General features: G+C 44.7%; 1 protein-coding gene across 1 annotated transcript in view; it reads right to left on the bottom strand.

The window, feature by feature from the left end:
• LOC137078272 (alpha-2,8-sialyltransferase 8E-like) overlaps positions 1 to 21,154 on the bottom strand; it is a 38,093-nt gene extending 16,939 nt beyond the window's left edge. Inside the window, exons 1-3 of the mRNA XM_067445431.1 lie at positions 21,047 to 21,154; positions 19,413 to 19,493; positions 19,247 to 19,333 (exon numbers count right to left, since the gene is read on the bottom strand). Of these exons, the coding sequence (XP_067301532.1) occupies positions 19,247 to 19,333; positions 19,413 to 19,493; positions 21,047 to 21,150 (272 nt within the window). The 5' untranslated portion in view covers positions 21,151 to 21,154. The remainder of the gene's footprint in view (positions 1 to 19,246; positions 19,334 to 19,412; positions 19,494 to 21,046) is intronic.
• Positions 21,155 to 22,583: the final 1,429 nt, after the last annotated feature.

Below are 22,583 nucleotides of genomic sequence, written 5' to 3'. Positions count from 1 at the left end.
CCTCTCTCAAGACCCATAAAGGCACTAAAGACGTCGTTACAAAGCCCATCTCACTACAGCGGCTCTACAATCATTGATGAAGAGGCCAGAATAGAGTTAGTGCGCAAAAAACACTAAATAACGACTTATATAGTGATGGCCGATTTCAGAACAAAGATTCGAACCGATTCATGAATCGGATCACCAAAGTCACGTGATTTCAGTAGTTTGACACTTTCAAATTCTGTTACATTGTGCCCGAAAAAGTTTTTAACTCAAAAAAATATTTTATGATGCTGTTCATCTTGATTTAACACCATTATATCAGGTTTCTGGTTACTGCCATTAAAGGGGTGTAAGTAATATTTCTAAGTAATAGAAATTCTAAGTAATATTACTTACTAGAACCACTTATTTTTTAAGTAAATTGCACTGGCGATACTCATCTATAGATTGTAACTTTCACTCAGATACCCATTGCATCCAATTACAAAACCCAAGTGAACATTGCTGATATTTCTGAGTTTTGCATGATGCCCCCAGAATGCATTGTGGCATGAAGCATGTCACCATTGTTGAGATTCATAGGCTGAACCTTGATATCTGTGTGTGAGAAAAGCTTGCAGGAGTTCAAAGTGCTGTACAGTCTGTTATAAAATGTATTCAACTTTTCTGGTTAAAACTGTGCTGGATCTTTTCTAGAATAAAACAAGGTTAATAGTATATTGCTCATACTCAGGTATAAGATCTGTGAATTAAGCCACTACACAGTGATCATATTCTGATCATCAAGTGGCCGGCAGCATCTGATTGTGTTTTCTCTGCTTTTCTTGCCATAGCAAACGCAGATAGAGCAGTGAGAGAAACACTAACATTAAAAAGTCATCAACTGACTTGTAACCGGTGTGGCGCTGAAGCAGATGGCTGCTTGAAATAACGTCTCCAGACCGGTTGATTGTAATCCCCTCGAAAATACACTTGGGAAGTTTAAAATCAACTGAAATTTAACATGGAAGGGGAGAAGCCAAAAAGGGTTAAAAATAAGACAGGCTCTAAACGGGAAAAAGGAGAAATAACCGAAGATATTGACGGCGGCGAAGACGGCAGTGGAAATAATGGCGACGCAGGAAAAGCTAACGAAGCAGTGGCTAGCTCCGGTATACAGGCAATTCGAGACGAATTACGAGCTTTTAGAGCGGACTTCAAAAGTGATATGGGTGCATTTCGACTCTCGCTTCAGGATGACATGCAGAATCAGTTGAACGATTTTAGAGAAGAAATAAATCAAAAATTTAAAGACTTCTCTGGCGAATTGCAAACTAAGAACAGCAGAGTGAGGGAAGCAGAACAACGCATGGCCGACATGGAAGAATGGAATGTGGAGGCAAGTAACACACTCCTTGAAGTGTTGGAGAGTCAGGATGCTCTGCAAACAAAGATAACCGACATAGAAGCTCGCTCTAGACGGAACAATCTCCGTATCTACGGAGTCCCGGAGGAATCCGAGGGAAGCAACATACTAGTTTGTGACGAGGCTTATAAAGTCTGCTATCCATGGAAACGGAGATTTGAATACAGCCCTGCCACAGAGCACTTGCACCAAAGCCTCCCCGTGATGCACCACCCAGATCGCTGGTTCTCTGCTTCCAAGAGTTTAAAGTGAAAGAACAAGTACTGCAGACTGCATGGAAAAAGAGAGAGGTTCGGTTCGAAGGAAAGAGGATTTATTTCGACTCGGACTACCCTCCAGAGATACTGAAAAAGAGAAAGGAATATGTGGAGATTCTGAAGGAGCTCAAATCCAAGGGGATTCGGTTTCACACTCCATACCCAGCAAAACTGAGAGTGTTCTTTGAAAATGGTACCAAAACCTACGAGAATGCAGCAGAAGCAGTTAAAGACCTGAAGAAGAAAGGATTCTCGCTTGATAACTTCAAGGAACCTGAACCAAAACAGCGAAGACTTGCACCGTGGGGAAAGAACAGGTGCAAATCGACGCCGCCAAGCACACGTGGATCAAGAACGGATACGGGAGAAGTTACGAAGCTTTCAACGTGTCACTCCGGGATTAACTGATATGGATGCTTGATAGTATAGAATTGAATGTTCGATCAGGATATCTGTGGCGGAAAAAAAAACCAGGAACCTTTAAGACAACGCATCCTGATGAGCGATATTGAGCAGTATCTATATTAAGGTAGACCTCCTTTGGCATATCTAATCCCGAGAAAATTCTTTTTACAAGTCTTAAATAAAAGGATTAATATCTCGTTAACTTATTTCCATTTAATCTAGGTTAAATATTATTATTTATTTATTTGTATTTTTTATTTTATTTATTCAAATTTTACTGAGCCTGTTTGATTCTAATATTTAAACCGGTTAAGTGGGAACGGTTTAGAAATTGGCGGTGCATCGAATATTTTGTGAGTATCTTCATTCGCACTGATGAGAGGCCCTTGACGGACACAAGGATTTCCTCTCAAATTGAGGACCTACTTTAAATCTCGGACTTGGAAGTCTTTTTTTCCTTTTCTTTTTTCTATTTTCTTTTTCTTTTACTTTACTGTTCTCGCTGTTACGATTGTTCATTGTTCATTTTGTTTAGGTTATCATGGGAAATGTTATTCAAAGTTATGCGTATTGAAACAAATAAATGCATAGTCAGGAATATAAAATAATTACACTTAATGTTAATGGGCTACATAATCCGATGAAAAGGAGCAGAATTATTGCAAAAATGAAACGAGAAACAATACAGGTAATTTACTGGCAAGAGACCCACATACCTCCACAAGAACATGAGACACTAAAGAAACTTGGTTTTCAAAATACTTATTACTCATCTCATAAATCAGGACGCAGAAGGGGAGTGGCCATCCTGATTTCTAATAAAGTGAATTTTGAATCTGAAATTAAAGATAAAGAGGGAAGATATATCTTAGTTAAAGGCAAATTAGATAATAAAGAAGTAACGTTATTTAACGAATATGCTCCACCAGGAGACAATACATCCTTTATTAAGAAAATATTTGATTTAATAGCCACAGAATCCTAAGAAAACCCTTATATTTGGTGGGGATTTAAATGTGCAACTTCAGCCTCTACTGGATACAACTAATCCTTCCAAAAAGAAAAACTTAAATACTAAAATGGTTCAAAGAATGCTCAAAGAACTGGGTTTGTTGGATATATGGAGAGCATTGCATCCCAGGGAGAAACAATTTACATTTTATTCTGCAAGCCACTCTACATACTCAAGAATTGATTATCTATTTATGTATAACTCAGATAGACATACAATTAGAAATTGTAATATTGGACCCCCTTACGAAACAAAAATATATTGCCATATATTTGAAAACATCATGCAATATATTCACATATATGGGATTTAATATTTATATTTTCCAATATATTGCAATATATTGAAAGCGGCAATCATTTGTATATTTTGCAATATATTGCATGAATATATAATATATATATTATTCCAAATATATTTTAAGAAAATATGTTGGTAAATATATTTTCCTTTCGTAAGGGACTAAGGATGTATCAGACCACTCAGGAGTGTACCTTACTCTAAATTTAGATAATCAACAGAAACATACACTTTGGAGACTTAATACGAGTATCTTGAACGATACAGCGATAAAGAGGCAAATTGAGAATGAATTTGAAAGGTATCTTCAATTCAATGATACTGGGGAAGTATCTTCAAGTACACTGTGGGATGCCGCAAAGGCTGTAATTCGAGACAGAATTATTACTCTAACTGCTTTTCGTAAAAAAGAGAAACAAAAAATGTTATTATCCTTACAGGAGGAAATGAAAAACTTAGAGCTTAAACACAGCAAACAGAAGGACCCACAGATACTGATGCGATTACAAAAAGTTAAACAAGACCTAAATGGGATTTATGATGAGGAAATAGAAAGACAGATCAAATTTGCTAAACAAAGGTACTATGAAACAGGACCTAAAGCTATGAAACTTCTGTCCTGGAGGATAAGGAAACAGGCAAAAAATAAAATTTATGAAATTAGAAACCCTAAAACCCAACAGGTATGTAATAGATTAAAAGATATTCAAAAATCATTTGCATTATACTACAAAGATTTATATACTCAAAAAATTAGGGCCGATTCCCCAATTATAAAACATTTTTTTAGATTCTTTAGATCTTCCATCAATAGGGGAACAACAGAATAAAATATTGCAGGGTGAAATAACAATTGAAGAACTAAATTATGCCATATCAAAGTTAAAAGCAAACAAGACACCAGGCACAGATGGATATCCGGCTGAATGGTTCAAAATATTTAGACCCCAAGTAACACCTGTATTGCTCAACTGCTTTAATCATATCTTAAGAACAGGGAAAACGTCCCCGGTTACGTATGTAACCTTAGTTCCCTGAGAACAGGGAACGAGACGCTGCGTCAGCTGACGCTACGGGGAACGCCTTCAGCGTGACAGGTGTCTGAAATCGCTATCAAATCACAATCCTACTGACCGTCGGCAGCTGGTGATGTCATCACCGTGCGACCAGGAAGTATAAAAAGGCACCGTGCCAACATGACAACATCCGCTTCGTCTGAAGGGACTGTGGGCAGGCACACCTTGAAGCATGGCCATGTGACGCAGCGTCTCGTTCCCTGTTCTCAGGGAACTAAGGTTACATACGTAACCGGGGACGTTCCCTTTCGAAAGGGAACTCGCGCTGCGTCAGCTGACGCTACGGGGAACGATATACCCACGCCGCCATGCTGAGGGGAGTGCACGCCCCTTACTGGCAGTGAGAACTGCCTGGACGAGTGTTCGCGGAAAGTCTGAACCACTCCCCCTCTAGCCACACAGGCTGCCAGTGACATCATTCCCTACGGTCATAGCCCAAGCTATATGCCTAAGAGAGAACCTAAGTAAGTTTTACTGAGGTTTCCTACTCTCGGCTTGCTCGAGGGCCTGGGACCTACTACGTTCGAAGGAAGGAGTCCCTTAAGGGAATGTGGCTAGGGGACCCGAGGGCGCCACCAGCCGTCACTAATTCGGGAAAACCCCTCACCGAATGCCACCAGGGAGGCCTCACCTGGCATCACTTCTGTGGGACACCCCAGCTTGGCCAACCCTGTCTGTCAAAACAGAGCCTCCGGACATCGCTCTATTCATGAGCATCCAGACTGAGGGACTGCAAAGTGGCAGTGTCCTCCTCAGACCGGAACTCGGAGACGGGAATCCTGGAGAGCAGTACTCAGCTTAGTGCTTCTTACCCTTGCCATCGAGGGGAGTCTCTTCTGCTCGATCCTAGGATCTACTGAGCACATTTATTACAGGGGTGCTCAGGAGGCCTAAAAAAGGCCTATGGACTGATCTACCCGGGAGGCCCCGAGGGGGGCCTGCCCGTCTGATCAGACTCAAGCGGCCTTAAGCTCGCAGACGACCCTCAATGAGGGGAGCTCTTAAGCCAGCTTGGTAGGTAACCCATGCTGTAGGCTAGCCAGTCCCTGTCCTGAAGGGACTGCGCAGCAGAAACGGAGTCTCGTTGTGCTAGGGCATAAGCCCGCCCTTGAGTTATACCGGCGCAGGCCGGGACCCACCGGCGGGCAGCCGCTAGCTGTCAGCCCAAAGCCAGTTATACGTTCCTGTTTCAAGGAACCGTTTCCCCTCCAGGGAGGCCATGAGGCGCCTCCACCCAGCACCGTTAGTGTTAGCTGTTTGCTGTTAAAAACCGCAGGAAGGTGGCTTTACTGGTTCCTCAGAGGGCTCATGAGGCTATAACGCCAGAAGCCACCCACGCTAATGGCTAGCGTGTCACCGAGACCTTGGTCCGGGAATCCTCTCCCAAAAAGGCCAAAAGAGGCCTGACAGCATAATACACTGGCCTAACGAGCGTCCCAGCTCGGGGCTCACCCTCAGGCGGCCTGCAGGCAGGTGGCTTTACTGGTTCCTCAGGGGGCTCGTGAGGCTATAGCGCCAGAAGCCACCCATGCTAATAGCTAGCTTGTCACCGAGACCTGGTCCGGGAATCCCTCCCAAAAAGGCCAAAAGAGGCCTGACAGCATAATACACTGGCCTACCGAGCGTCCCAGCTCGGGGGCTCACCCTCAGGCGGCCTAGAGCGGCCTACTTCCTGTCAGCCAACGTGCAAACTGTCGGGAGCTGTTGCGTTCCCGGGGCTCGCCTCCAGGGAGGCCTGTTTGATGCCTACGTACAGTCCGGTCTTTTTTTAGGGCGGCCCGGAGAGGCCTATTGCCGAATGGCAGTTCCCTATTAGATTGGTGACATACGGTGCTTATCCGATGGCAAATCCCACCGGAAACCCCGCAGGGCCGGGAAACGATCATAGGACGGCCTGAAGCGGCCCGTCCCTGATAGCAGACTATGCTAGCCGCCTGGCTAGCACCCGCGCACACTGTTGCAAGACCTGGGAACCGGGACTCACCCTACAGGCGGCCTCAAGCGGCCTAGATCCTGTCAACCAATGGTCGGAACCCTAGGTCACCCCCTCAGGGGATGCCATGTGAGGCGTGCTGAAACTCAGCGAGCCCTTAAAGTCGGGCTGACAGTGGCTGTCTGCTGGCTGATGAGGACTGGGTATCCAGTCACTACCTGGGGACTCATCCCCAGGGAGGCCGTTAGGGGCCTACTTATGACGAGGTTTCTACTGCAACCGACATCGTTGGGGAGAACCCTCCCCGCTCACATGGGCCACGACGTCGGAACTCACCCGCAGGGAGGCCTACTGAGGCCTACCACCTGACCCAGAGTTAACTGCCCGGACTGCCTTGGCTGGCGTTTCCCGCCAGCCAGCCTTCTATAGTCGGTCCGCCCCAGCGGCCCATAGCAGCCTTCTGCGACGGCGCAGTCTCTCAGGCAGCGCCTACCAGCGTGGACCTAAAACACAATGCCCACAGCAGTGCACTCAGCATTAAGCGCCTTGAACCCTCTAAAGCGAGGGGAGTACAACTTACGCCACCTGCCTCCAGGGCGGCCGTCTGGTCGTCCAGCGGTCCGCCGTCCGCGCAAGGGCATCAGCCGTGACAGTGTTTGGACTCCAGGGGAGCATCCTACCAACCGATGCTTTCAGATGGTTGCGAAGTACAGCTCGACCCGGGCCTAAAAGGTGAAGCAGAAGACACAGAGCAAAAAGTGAAAGATATTGAACACACACACACATAACCGGCCATTTCCTGAACCAAGCCGGGGGGCCGCCCAGAAGTGGCGGCCGCACTAGCTCTGGGGGGCGGGGCTAGCAAAACCAGTCTAACTGCGCACCGCGAAGAGACGCCTACCCCGTCCCCACGACCACTGGCTGAGTCGCGATTCATTCTGCTAAACACCTTTATGCATTAATAATAACCCCCAAATGCAGAAGGGGGGTGGGCATTGGCCGGACGACCCTACTGCGGGGAGGCCGGGTAGGGATATAAAGCTCCTACGGGACCACCGACCGGAGCCCGGGGCAACTGCCAGGGCGATAAGCCACCGCGAGACGCCACCGTCATCCCATCAACAGCCTAGGCCAACCTGATGCACTAGCATCGGTCTGATAATCCCACACACAACGGCCCTAAATAGGGCTGGGACAGACCTTACTGTAGTTCATGCGCTAGCCTAACCTCACAAATTAATCTAGATATTTCACTAGCAGAGGTGCCAACGCTACCCAGAGGTGGCTACAGCTAAAAACGTTCGCCAGGAGAACATACGTCAGTTTATATCGCCGCTACATGCCCGCGGCATGTGCGGTGGCCTCAACTGCTCATATTACACATATCCAGAAGAGAAACAGCCTTATAAACTACTGTTGCTACACAAGCAAACGTACAACCTACATAAACACACTGTGTTTATACAAAACATCGTTCTAGCCACCTTTACCGGGGAACTACAGGCCCACTGTTACACTTTACTTCATCTTTTGTAGACAAAATATCCCTCAGGGACGCATAGAGTCCAAACATACGGCGTTAAAAAGAAGAATGTTTGCCCTAAAAAGGGGACTCACCCGCTGTCTTCCGTGCCTCATCGCTTCATGTAACATGCATGCTTCGGCGCACTAACCTGAGGGTGGGGCGCTTCATTCTCAAGCAAGGCCGATTTTGGAGGCGGCCGCGAAATCCCGCTATTCCCAGAGACGATGCACTGTGTGCGGGCAGAGCACACACCGGCCTGGCAGGCCGTCAGAGTCTCACATCCGCTCATCATCGGCCCGCGCGGCCTGGTGTGAAGCGCGCCCGGGGAGAGAAAAGAAACACAACAGAAAACAAAGGAGGGGACATATTCACATCACTTCCGCGCCCTCGGGGGCGGAGACTCACCACCCCGCTTCCGGCGCTGGAAGCGGCTCTTCTCCCCGATGTCCCTCCTCCTGTTGCGGGTGTCCCGCCTCTTCTGCGTCCTACTCCTCCACGGAGGGGGCGCCCGAGAGGCTACGCTGCTGCGTTGGCCCAATCGATGCTCCTCGGACCTCGAAGGGCCAGGGACACCCTCCTGCCTGGGCGCCGCCCCGGACCTCAGCGGAATACACGTTCTATACGCCGCTGAGCGCGCCCTCGCCTCTCTGAACTTTCCCACCACCGCCTCGACGGAGGTGCCGAAAAGCTCAGAGGGCGAGACCGGGGCATCAAGGAGAAAAGCCTTTTCTTTCCCCCCGATGTCCGCCAGGTTCAGCCACAGATGCCTCTCCGTGGCGACCATAGCCGCCATCGACCGTCCGATGGCGACTGCTGTGTGTTTGGCCGCCCGGAGAGAGAGATCCGTGGTGCGGCGCAACTCAGCCATCGCATCAGGGGGTAGGCCCTCCCCCTGATCGAGGTCCCTCAGCAGATCGGCCTGATAGGCCTGCAACACTGCCATTGTGTGCAAGGCCGCCGCCGCCTGACCCGCCGACGTGTATGCCCTGCCGTTAAGACGCGAGGTCGTCTTTAATGGTTTAGACGGCAGGGCAGGAGCTCTTAGTGTCGATGGCCGCCCAGACGCGAGATAGTTCGCGAACGTCTCGTCGATGGGCGGCATCGACACATACCCTGCCTCGGCCAATCCCTCGACATCAGCGAAGTTAAACCGCTGATGCCGATGGATTCGCGCCGAGTAGGGTTTCTTCCATGCCCCCACGACCTGCTCGTGAAGGTCGGGGAGGAATGGAAGGCTCCCGGGAGCTGGGCGGCTATGGTCGGGGAGAAACCGATCGCCCAATCTGTCTGGGCGGGCGGCCTCTCCCCTGGCTCTCTGCCACGGCAGCTGAAGTCTCAGCGCCGCGCGCCCCATTACATCATACAGCTCCCCATACACGGGGCAGGATGGCTGGGAGGATTCAGCCTCAGCTTCATTTTCCCCCACATCCACAGCCATCCTCTGATCGACCGGAAGAGCATGAGCTGACGACGAGGAGGAGTCTCCATCCGACTCCTCCTCCGTCAGCCTGCTCTCGCGACCTGGCTGATCATCCGCGAGAACTGTACTCTCTAGACGATGAGCCAGGTCCATCTGGGAGCCCCAGGACAGACGGCGCCGCTCAGCCTCAGCTTGAGCGGGACCGCTCCCAGATGCTGGCTCTTCTTCCCTCGAGAAGAAGGCCAGGCGAGAGCGGAGCGTCCTCAAGGGAAAACGCTCGCAGTTCGCGCAGGAGGCCCCCTCGAGAACCTCCCGCGCGTGCTCTTCCCCCAGGCAGAGCACACAAAGGGTGTGTGTGTCCTCAGGCGTAAGAAACCTGGGACACGGATCAGCGCACTTCCTGTACGCTCCCTTAACCTTGCGTGTGCACTTCATTTTACGACTTTCCAGCGAACCAGACAAAACAGTCCCTGAAGACGAAAGGATGTTGTCATGTTGGCACGGTGCCTTTTTATACTTCCTGGTCGCACGGTGATGACATCACCAGCTGCCGACGGTCAGTAGGATTGTGATTTGATAGCGATTTCAGACACCTGTCACGCTGAAGGCGTTCCCCGTAGCGTCAGCTGACGCAGCGCGAGTTCCCTTTCGAAAGGGAACCCCACAGTCATGGAGCGAAGCGGTAATTTCAGTTATTCCAAAGGAGGGGAAATATAAGAAGGAATGCAGTTCATACAGACCAATTTCAGTCCTAAATGTGGACTATAAATTATTTGCTTTAATCTTATCTAAAAGATTAGAGGGTATCATCCCTGAGTTGGTGGATCTTGATCAAACTGGCTTTATACAAAATAGGCAAACACAAGATAATATAAGGAGAGCATTGCAAGTAATGAGTCATGTTGTAACAGAAAATATAAGCTCAATGTTGATGAGCCTAGACGCCGAGAAGGCATTCGACTCTGTTGGATGGGATTACTTGTATCAAGTATTGGCAAGATTTGGGTTTAATGATAATTTGATTCCATTTATTAAAGCATTATACTCCTCACCAGTAGCCAGGATCAAAGTTAATGGCCACTTGTCTGAAACAATCCATTTGGAAAGAGGAACACGTCAAGGCTGCCCCTTAAGTCCTGCTCTGTTTGCCTTATTCATTGAGCCTTTGGCCCAAGCAATAAGAGAGGACTCAGAGATAAAAGGGATCTCGATTAGAGGAGATGAACATAAGATCTGTGTGTATGCAGATGATGTCTTAATGTTTCTGACAAATCTAAACTCTAGCATCCCTAAATTGATGACCTTTTTAGAAACATATACATTTTATTTTGGGTATAAAATAAATATCCAAAAAACACAAACTCTTATTTTTAATTATAGACCTAATTTGCCTATAAGACGACAATATGACTTCAAATGGAAATCTCGGTCAATAAAATATTTGGGTATAACTCTAACAAAAGATATATCAGAACTCTTTGAAAGTAACTATGGTCCTATTAATAAGGAGCTAAAGTCCGATATCTCTAAATGGACCCTGCTCCCAATGGATATGAGTCACTACCATGGATACTTTATCTCTTTCAATCATTACCTCTGGAAATATCGCAAAAAAAATTTAATGAATGGGATGGCATGATTTCTAGGTTTGTCTGGAATGGTAGAAAACCTAGAATAAGGTTTAAAACTTTGCAGTTGACAAAGGAAAAGGGAGGGAGAGCTCTACCATGTCTTCAGGACTATTATTATGCTGCTCAATTAAAACTAGGGATGTCAATTTTCACAAATTCCCATGATCGATCGTCGTTTAAATTAACGATCAATTAATCGATTAATCGTTAACCATAATACTAAAATATGCGTCTAGCATCCAGCATGACAGGATGTACAAATGATGCTCAAAACGCCATGTTCACCAAATGAATGAGAAGGATTTTTTTTATCTAAACAAAGAGCTATGGGATTGTAAAACTAGTCGATGTTATTTAAAATTTAATTAAATGACTTATTTAATAACCAAATATAACCTGTAGGCCTAATACAACACGAACGCCGCCTCAGATCTGATTATTCAGAATTTGTGGACGCACTTCCAAGAACAACGTGCTGAAACGTCACCTAAAGCCAATTAATTCAAACGATTTATTAAAATATTGTTTTCATTAATGTTATGTAATGTGACAGTCCCAATCATAGCTATTATTAGTCGCGCGTTGCTGTTTGAACAGCGTGAGGTGAAGCGGATGCGCTGAATCAACACTGGTAAGTTACACTGAAGCTTTGCTAGCGCGTTATTTAACTCAACAAAAAGCTTCCTATATGAGATTAATCAGATTTATATAAAGTTAACAAAATATTACAAATTATATATCTTCACAAAATGATGCGAATGCACAAGTGAACTTGAATTGAGTTGCTGATATTCATATTCAGAATGGGAGACGCGTACACGCGCTCGTCCTGGAACAACGCTCTGAACACGGCACCTAAACCCGATGACTTTACAACTATTTATTAAAATAGTGTTCTCATTTCTGTTATATAATATGACCATCCCAATCATCGTTATTATGCATTGCTCTGTATGCGCTAAAGCCGAAGCACTGAATGAAAACCGCTAGCCATCACTGACTGAAGCCACTTGCTAGTGCGTTTTATTTCACTGAAAGAAACGCATCCTATATGATTGATCACATATATAACGTTACAAAATAAATGTAATATTACAAATTACTTCAGCACAATCTGATGCGAATGCACAAGTGAACTTGAACTAAGTTACATGCGCGAGTCAGAATGCGTGACTCATGTTGTGCGCGCGCTCTTCCTGGATCAACGCAATGAAACGCACGGCAAATAAACCCAAATAATTAACAATCGCAATGTTTTATTACAGTAGTGTTCTCATTAATGTTGTGTAATATGACAGTCCCAATCATAGTCATTATTAGCTGTGCATTGCTGTTGGAGCTGAAGCTGATCACCGCCACGCTTTTACTACCGCTCGCCTCTAACGTTAATTATTAACCAAATGCATCCTTATGAGATAAATCAGCTATAGATGGGCCTGCACAAAATAAACACAATATTACAAAATTTGCACAAAACAAAAGGCTGCGAATGCACATGCAAGCTTGCAGTCATGATGAAGGTGTGACTCCAGCTGTAAAATGGTCCTAGTAGAACTCGGGCGCGCTCGCTTCATTTTTCCTCCCGTTTCGCGGTTGAGCCGAACGCACGCGCACGACCCTGCTTAATCGATGATCAATAAGTCTTATCGATCAAATGTCTTATCGACAATTAATCGATCATCGATTAATCGTTGACATCCCTAATTAAAACCCTTAGTAAGTTTGTGTATAACGAGCTATGAATCAAGATGGAAAACCCTAGAAGTTACACAGATGGAGACACCTATACAGTCGATACTAGGAAATAAAAATCTAGCTGAAAGGAGCTATAACAGATTGAACAGGACTGTATTTTCATTAAGGACATGGTTTATAGTATTAAAGAAATTGCAATTAGAGGAACAAGCTAGAGTTTTAAATTGGATAGCATATGACACAGATTTTGAACCAGCCAGGGTAGATGAGAGATTTAAACAATGGGTTTGGAGAGGTATCACATCTTACTGTTCAGTCATCTCTAATGGGAAATCACAGAGTTATCAGACACTTTCAAATACATTTGGATTAGAAAAAGAGGATTTTTATAGATATTTGCAGGTCAGAGATTATTTTAACAAAAAAATTAAAGATCAATTGACCGAAGATTATAATTTAATTACAGTATTTTCAAATGCTTACACATTAGAGGATAACAAAAAGCTGGTTTCAAGAGTATATGGAAGTATACAAGCATCTAAGAAACATTCGTCAAAACACATTAAACAAAAATGGGAGAAAGAGTCTGACTCACTAATAACAGATGAGGACTGGACAGATATATGTGGGATACAGGTAAATACCACAAACTCAAGATCCTGGAGGGAATCTGGATGGAAGTATTTAGTAAGATTATTTATAACTCCCAAATTAACAGCGCTACGTACAGGCACACAGAGCCATGGCTTTTGTTGGAGGCAATGTGAAACCCTGATGGCTAATCATTACCATATTTTCTGGACCTGCCCAAAGATTAAATCCTTTTGGCAAGAAGTACTGGCAGAGATTGGGAAAATTATTGGAGTAGAGATTAATTCTTCTGTCATTACATTATATTTAGGCAAAATACCAGAAAATGTGTTAGACATGGATAAATACTTAATTAAAGTATTATTAGTAAGCTGTAAGAAAGCAATAACCCATAAATGGATGCAGATTGACCCTCCAACAAAGGATCAATGGTTAGGGATAGTAAAAGAAATATACAGTATGGAGAGACTTACATTTATATTAACACTCAAATCTGAAAAATGTAACAAGCTCTGGGAAAAATGGATTATGTATGTAAACCAATGAAGGAAGTGTGATATTGTATATGAAGATTAGGCATGTGCCGATATCAGTTTTTCATGTTGCGATTAATTGCTGACGTTTTATCACGATATACGATATTGAAATAAGTTGCAAAAAAAAAGTGTTGCCATAGCATAACAGCTCTAAGAACTATTTTAGTATAACTGAATGTTTAAATACAATAATGCACCAAAAATATATACAGCTCTGGAAAAAAATTAAGAGACGCCTCATTGAGAAATCAATGTTATGTGGTCTCTTGATATTTTTCAGAGCTGTAAAAGTACAATTTTCAAACAGATTAAAGTGCAAAAGAATTAGGCTATAAAGAACAACAGGTAGGCTAACACATTACAATAAGGTCTCATTAGTTAATGCATTAACTAAGATTGAGCAATAGCTACATTTGGTACAGAAAGTATAATGTTTTTGGTAATGTTAGTTCAGAAATACTGATCATTGTTAGTTTTATCTTAGGTCCATTAACAAAGTTATTTTGATTTTAATGTTATTAAACAGTAGAATTAACATAGAATGATTCATTCTTTATAAGTATTTTTCATTGTCAGTTTGGTAATTATAAATTAACATGTTAACTAATGAAGTCGCATGTCTCAAAGTTTTACTGAATAATAACAAATAATCAGAACAGTTCTAATCATTAGGGCATGTTGTAGTCAAGATTAAAACATCAAAATGTTTAAGCTTGAAAATAAATAGCCTATTAAGTCTTTAAGTATTAAGTAAAAGGTGCTGTGATGAACAACATTGAGATTACATAAAACGAATGTCAGTTTTAAAAACTCCTTCACTAGCGCGGATGCTTTTGTTTGCGGGGTTTCCAGGGGTAACCGCCGCATTCTGCAGTTCATCAGCGCCCTCTGCTGTCACTGAGCGGCACTTCAGCAGCGCGTCTCCTTCACCCGTTCATCAGCGCCCTCTGCTGTCACTGAGCGGCACTTCAGCAGCGCGTCTCCTTCACCGGTTCATCAGCGCCCTCTGCTGTCACTGAGCGCCACTTCAGCAGCGCGTCTCCTTCACCGGTTCATCAGCGCCCTCTGCTGTCACTGAGCGGCACTTCAGCAGCGCGTCTCCTTCACCGGTTCATCAGCGCCCTCTGCTGTCACTGAGCGGCACTTCAGCAGCGCGTCTCCTTCACCCGTTCATCAGCGCCCTCTGCTGTCAATGAGCGGCACTTCAGCAGCGCGTCTCCTTCACCCGTTCATCAGCGCCCTCTGCTGTCACTGAGCGGCACTTCAGCAGCGCGTCTCCTTCACCCGTTCATCAGCGCCCTCTGCTGTCACTGAGCGGCACTTCAGCAGCGCGTCTCCTTCACCCGTTCATCAGCGCCCTCTGCTGTCACTGAGCGGCACTTCAGCAGCGCGTCTCCTTCACCCTTTCATCAGCGCCCTCTGCTGTCACTGAGCGGCACTTCAGCAGCGCGTCTCCTTCACCGGTTCATCAGCGCCCTCTGCTGTCACTGAGCGGTACTTCAGCAGCGCGTCTCCTTCACCGGTTCATCAGCGCCCTCTGCTGTCACTGAGCGGCACTTCAGCAACGCGTCTCCTTAACCGGTTCATCAGCGCCCTCTGCTGTCACTGAGCGGCACTTCAGCAGCGCGTCTCCTTCACCCGTTCATCAGCGCCCTCTGCTGTCACTGAGCGGCACTTCAGCAGCTCGTCTCCTTCACCCGTTCATCAGCGCCCTCTGCTGTCACTGAGCGGCACTTCAGCAGCTCGTCTCCTTCACCCGTTCATCAGCGCCCTCTGCTGTCACTGAGCGGCACTTCAGCAGCGCGTCTCCTTCACCGGTTCATCAGCGCCCTCTGCTGTCACTGAGCGGCACATCAGCAGCGCGTCTCCTTCACCGGTTCATCAGCGCCCTCTGCTGTCACTGAGCGGCACTTCAGCAGCTCGTCTCCTTCACCCGTTCATCAGCGCCCTCTGCTGTCACTGAGCGGCACTTCAGCAGCTCGTCTCCTTCACCCGTTCATCAGCGCCCTCTGCTGTCACTGAGCGGCACTTCAGCAGCGCGTCTCCTTCACCGGTTCATCAGCGGCCTCTGCGGTCACTGAGCGGCACTTCAGCAACGCGTCTCCTTCACCGGTTCATCAGCGCCCTCTGCTGTCACTGAGCGGCACTTCAGCAGCGCGTCTCCTTCACCGGTTCATCAGCGCCCTCTGCTGTCACTGAGCGGCACTTCAGCAGCGCGTCTCCTTCACCGGTTCATCAGCGCCCTCTGCTGTCACTGAGCGGCACTTCAGCAGCGCGTCTCCTTCACCGGTTCATCAGCGCCCTCTGCTGTCACTGAGTGGCACTTCAGCAGCGCGTCTCCTTCACCGGTTCATCAGCGCCCTCTGCTGTCACTGAGCGGCACTTCAGCAGCGCGTCTCCTTCACCCGTTCATCAGCGCCCTCTGCTGTCACTGAGCGGCACTTCAGCAGCGCGTCTCCTTCACCCGTTCATCAGCGCCCTCTGCTGTCACTGAGCGGCACTTCAGCAGCGCGTCTCCTTCACCCGTTCATCAGCGCCCTCTGCTGTCACTGAGCGGCACTTCAGCAGCGCGTCTCCTTCACCCGTTCATCAGCGCCCTCTGCTGTCACTGAGCGGCACTTCAGCAGCGCGTCTCCTTCACCCGTTCATCAGCGCCCTCTGCTGTCACTGAGCGGCACTTCAGCAGCGCGTCTCCTTCACCCGTTCATCAGCGCCCTCTGCTGTCACTGAGCGGCACTTCAGCAGCGCGTCTCCTTCACCCGTTCATCAGCGCCCTCTGCTGTCACTGAGCGGCACTTCAGCAGCACGTCTCCTTCACCCGTTCATCAGCGCCCTCTGCTGTCACTGAGCTGCACTTCAGCAGCGCGTCTCCTTCACCGGTTCATCAGCGCCCTCTGCTGTCACTGAGCGGCACTTCAGCAGCGCGTCTACTTCACCCGTTCATCAGCGCCCTCTGCTGTCACTGAGCGGCACTTCAGCAGCGCGTCTCCTTCACCCGTTCATCAGCGCCCTCTGCTGTCACTGAGCGGCACTTCAGCAGCGCGTCTCCTTCACCCGTTCATCAGCGCCCTCTGCTGTCACTGAGCGGCACTTCAGCAGCGCGTCTCCTTCACCCGTTCATCAGCGCCCTCTGCTGTCACTGAGCGGCACTTCAGCAGCACGTCTCCTTCACCCGTTCATCAGCGCCCTCTGCTGTCACTGAGCTGCACTTCAGCAGCGCGTCTCCTTCACCGGTTCATCAGCGCCCTCTGCTGTCACTGAGCGGCACTTCAGCAGCGCGTCTACTTCACCCGTTCATCAGCGCCCTCTGCTGTCACTGAGCGGCACTTCAGCAGCGCGTCTCCTTCACCGGTTCATCAGCGCCCTCTGCTGTCACTGAGCGGCACTTCAGCAGCGCGTCTCCTTCACCCGTTCATCAGCGCCCTCTGCTGTCACTGAGCGGCACTTCAGCAGCGCGTCTCCTTCACCGGTTCATCAGCGCCCTCTGCTGTCACTGAGCGGCACTTCAGCAGCGCGTCTCCTTCACCGGTTCATCAGCGCCCTCTGCTGTCACTGAGCGGCACTTCAGCAGCGCGTCTCCTTCACCGGTTCATCAGCGCCCTCTGCTGTCACTGAGCGGCACTTCAGCAGCGCGTCTCCTTCACCGGTTCATCAGCGCCCTCTGCTGTCACTGAGCGGCACTTCAGCAGCGCGTCTCCTTCACCGGTTCATCAGCGCCCTCTGCTGTCACTGAGCGGCACTTCAGCAGCGCGTCTCCTTCACCGGTTCATCAGCGCCCTCTGCTGTCACTGAGCGGCACTTCAGCAGCGCGTCTCCTTCACCGGTTCATCAGCGCCCTCTGCTGTCACTGAGCGGCACTTCAGCAGCGCGTCTCCTTCACCCGTTCATCAGCGCCCTCTGCTGTCACTGAGCGGCACTTCAGCAGCGCGTCTCCTTCACCGGTTCATCAGCGCCCTCTGCTGTCACTGAGCGGCACTTCAGCAGCGCGTCTACTTCACCGGTTCATCAGCGCCCTCTGCTGTCACTGAGCGGCACTTCAGCAGCGCGTCTCCTTCACCGGTTCAGTCGTGTGCAAACGCACGTTGGGCTTGTTTATATCGGAGCGTGTGTCCCTTTGACGCAGAATACAGCGGTGTGGAGCATTTATACGGTTGATGGGCAAAGTATTCTTGAGTGCATTATAAAAAAATGTATTAATTGTTAATAAATTATTATTTACGATATTTTAAAGTGCCCACGATAACAATCTTGTGCATATTCATTATCGTGATAAATCGCATTATCGAAAATCGGCACATGTCTAATGAAGATGTTGGAAATATTCTATGTAATGATATTGTAACATCCATGATAACTGTGTTCTTTGTTTCAATTTTAAAAAAAAAATAGTCATCAACTAAAGGAAACACTAATTGCCATAATAGTGACATAAAAAAACTCTATTAATTCTCAATAAGAGCTTATGTAGCTTTAGTTACCGTTATTGTGATTAAAACTCACGTTCAGTTAAAAGTCAAAACGTACTGAGAATAAGTCAGCCACAGAAAATCAACATCCCAAAATGGCCGTCTCTGCCACCACTGAACAAGTGGGATCTTTTTGTAAAAAAAAAAAAAATCTGTGCACATTTTCAAATGCACTTTCCTTTTTAGATTAAAATTTACTTAATATTTTAGGTGAATGTGCTGTGACTATAAAACATTAAATATTATTTGTAAATATATGATAAAATTTACTCTTTTTTTCTCAGTTAAGTTATTACATGAATAGACTTAAGATATATAGTTCCGACTTAAACTTGATTTTACAATGTAATAATTACATGAATTAATGTAATAGATTTTACCATACCACAAAGTCATTTTTTCAGTGTATTTAGTCTCATCTCGACTGACGAAATTAACACTACTGACTTGATATTTGATGACGTGTGTGTGTGTGTGTGTGTGTGTTTTGCACTTATATCCATTGATCAGGTGTCAAAAATTTATCAATCGCGGGTGGATGAGAGATAAATCATTGTGTTTGTTTGATAAAGACGTTTAGCAAGCCCTGCCAGAGAATCGTTCCGGTGCCGCTTTTAAACCAATCCTGACAGCGGAGCTGAAGCTCATTAAATATGCAAATCTTACCCAATCCTAGCCGTGGGCGTTTACTTCCAAGCCTCCAGTGACACGCCCATCAAAACCCAGTGTAGAAAATAGCTTATTACTTATTAGTTATGATTTTTTTAAATGTAAAAACCCCACAAACAACATACGTTGACCTCAGACAACAGTATAAAAAAAGAAAAAAGGCCAGTTCATGAGACCTTTAAAGGAATGTGCAACTGAACATACAAGTTGTTCCAGTAGTTAAAATAGCAGATTATGACACAAACAGTCCAATTCCCAGGTAATACATCAAAGCTCGAATGCAATGCATGTCACTTTTGGACAAAGCATAAGCGTGAATGCAGACATTAAAGACACTTACCTGTTTATCTCCCGCTCGGTTTCGTTGGATTTGTACGGGCAGCTCATGAGATCCGTTAGCTCAGCCGTGAAACTCTTCAGTTCTATACTGAGAGGGAAACAAAGACATTTAATTGGTTATTTCTTTGAAACACAAGTAATGCTGGTAGATCTTTATTCTTATGCACCTTTTGGCCGGTTTGATGACGGAAAACTTGCGTCTGAGTTTCGCGCAGCGCAGCAGCTCAAGCGTCTCTTTCATCGCATCTCTGAAAGAAAACAAGAGCAAAAGTATAAGTCTAATGCCCTTAAATGATCGATCTGTTGCACACAATCTATTGCATTCTAGTTGCGCTTGTTGTTTCTGTGGGATCCACCTCACTCTTAAAAGTTCTTGTTCAGCAAAGATTCCTCTTCCCTTTAATGGGTAAAAACAACCCAATACGCTGGGTTAAATCAACCCAATCCGGTGGGTTTAAACAACCCAATTCGCTGGGTTTAAACAACCCAATCCGCTGGGTTAAAACAACCCAATCCGCTGGGTTAAAATAACCTAATCCCCTGGGTTAAAACAACCCAATCCGCTGGGTTAAAACAACCCAATCCGCAACCCAATCCGCTGGGTTTAAACAACCCAATCCGCTGGGTTTAAACAACCCAATCCGCTGGGTTAAAACAACCCAATCCCCTGGGTTTAAACAACCCAATCCGCTGGGTTAAAACAACCCAATACATTGGGTTTAAACAACCCAATCCACTGGGTTTAAACAACCCAATCCACTGGGTTTAAACAAACCAATCCACTGGGTTAAAACAACCCAATCCACTGGGTTTAAACAAACCAATCACTGGGTTAAAACAACCCAATACACTGGGTTTAAACTAACAAATCACTGGGTTAAAAAAAGAACAATCACTGGGTTAAAACAACCCAATCTGCTGGGTTTAAACAACTTTCAATGGCTCGGTAAAAACAAACCAATCGCTAGGTTTGAAAAGTATCTGTATTTATGATTAATAAACCACTTTTATGGTGTATTTGCACACAGAATCTGCTGCTCCATAAATGTCCAATACAAACATATATTTGTTTGCACCGTGGGCGCAGTACAAAGAACATTTTTGTCTGAAGGTGCGCCTGAAGCCTGTAAGCTATACTGTCTATTGCCCAGCTCTAATCTAATACATGCGACTATATACATATTAAGATAATCATAAACATCACGATTTTCTGTAAAGCTGCTTTGAAACATTATGAATACATTAACTGGCACATTGTATGTATGTAATATGCATCAACCTGTATGTAAAAATGAAGCAAATGTTTTATTTTAAAATATAGCAACATAATATTTTCAAGTCAGTAAATCAAAAGATTAACACAGTACAAATCTAAAACATTTCTATTTGGATTAAATTTGTAATCTAAATATCCTCAATTTAACAAGACAGCAAACACATTATACTCTATTAGCGTCATCAATATACGATAGAAAACTCCCTTATTAAGATTCTTAGACTTTATTAGTTATGCACTGTAAAAAAAAAAGAAAAGGAAGGTTGAGAAGTTTCAGGCAACCCGCTGAAGAACATTTTTGAGTCTTCTCGCCTTAGGGTCAATAGTTGTACAATCTTTGTTTGAGTTATCGCAACTTGTTTCATGTCAAATAGTTGAATAAACTTTAAAAGCTGAATTTGTCATACAAAACATAAGTTGTGGCCAACTTAAACACCAGCGACATGCAGCCCGAATTTAATTCATTTAAAAGCCAAATGTGATTATTTCTAATTATAATGGCATATTGAGATAAAGCACACTCACCTGGAGTGTGTGTCGGATATGCAGTAAAACATCACACACACACCCTGAAAGATGATCAGGACCACCAGCACAGTGAAGATCCACTGGAGAGACACCGAGGCCATCAGTGAGGCACGAGTGTGTATGTGTGTGTGAGTGAGTGAGTCAGGGGTTAAAGACGACACACACACACACACACACACACACACACACACACACACACAACTCCGCCCCTGTCTAACTCACTGACTGTAAAATGTTCCCACAAACTTAAACTTGACTCTGACTCATTTGTGCTGTGCAGATTTGTTCTGCGGTTCTTTGACTTTGGGATTGTCTTTGTTTAAATTATTTTCGAAGGTATAATATTTTTTTTTATTTGGCAAGGCAAGTTTATTTGTATAGGACATTTCATACCCAATGGCAATTCAAAGTGCTTTACATACACTGTAAAAAAATTTGGTTGGTTTTTGTTGGTTTAACTTATAAAAGTAAGTAACCTGGTTGCCTTAAAATTTTTATTTTATTGAAATTAAAACTTTGAGTTGATACAATGAAGGAAATTTGTTTAATAAATAGAAACTCAAAATATTATTGTGTCTGAACCACATATAATGTGATAAATCATGAAAATACCACAATTTGGCTGCGTCATCAGAAATAAAACACACAATTACCCAATATGCTTACAACATCTGTTAATAATATTTGTATAAAGGTTGTCAAATCTCAAAAAATGTTCATTGTATTAACTCAAAAAATTTATTTTAATGAACTCAAAAAATTAAGGGATTAATTTATTAGGAATTAATTAAAATAGTGGTAATATATATAATATATATATATATATATATATATATATATATATATATATATATATATACATATATACATATATATATACATATATACATACATATATATATATATATATATATATATATATATATATATATATATATATATATATATATACATACATATATATATACACACATATATATATATATATATATATATATATATATATATATATATATATATATATATACACATACATATATATATATATATATATATATATATATATATATATATATATATATATATATATATATATATACACACATATATATATACACACATATATATATATATATATATATATATATATACATATATATATACATATATATATATACATATACATATACGTTCGACGCTTTATTTCCACTTTTCAAACATTTTCTCACTTTTTATTGAAAATAAATGCCTTTCCGATCTGATTTGTGATGGGGAAAGGGAATAGAGCGAGTGTGGCAAAAGGCGCGATCGAACCTCTGATCGATTTACATCATATCTTGATGCCGTGCGTCTTACCACTACACCACAGCCACTGTACAGGATTTGGTGAACGCAGCATATTTGTGCTTAATGTAAATAATATGGCATCTTTCGTTAGTCTGCTCCAGTAAAAAAACAAAAAAAAAAAAACAAACGAGAGGCCGTATTTATTTCCTTCCGACGCCCACGTAGAGAGCATTTGTACTTTTCATAA

The sequence above is a fragment of the Pseudorasbora parva genome, chromosome 6, assembly GCF_024679245.1.
Source record: "Pseudorasbora parva isolate DD20220531a chromosome 6, ASM2467924v1, whole genome shotgun sequence".
Taxonomy (NCBI): domain Eukaryota; kingdom Metazoa; phylum Chordata; class Actinopteri; order Cypriniformes; family Gobionidae; genus Pseudorasbora; species Pseudorasbora parva.
The sequence above is the reverse complement of the archived record's forward strand: the minus strand, read 5'-3'. Positions and strand labels throughout refer to the sequence as shown.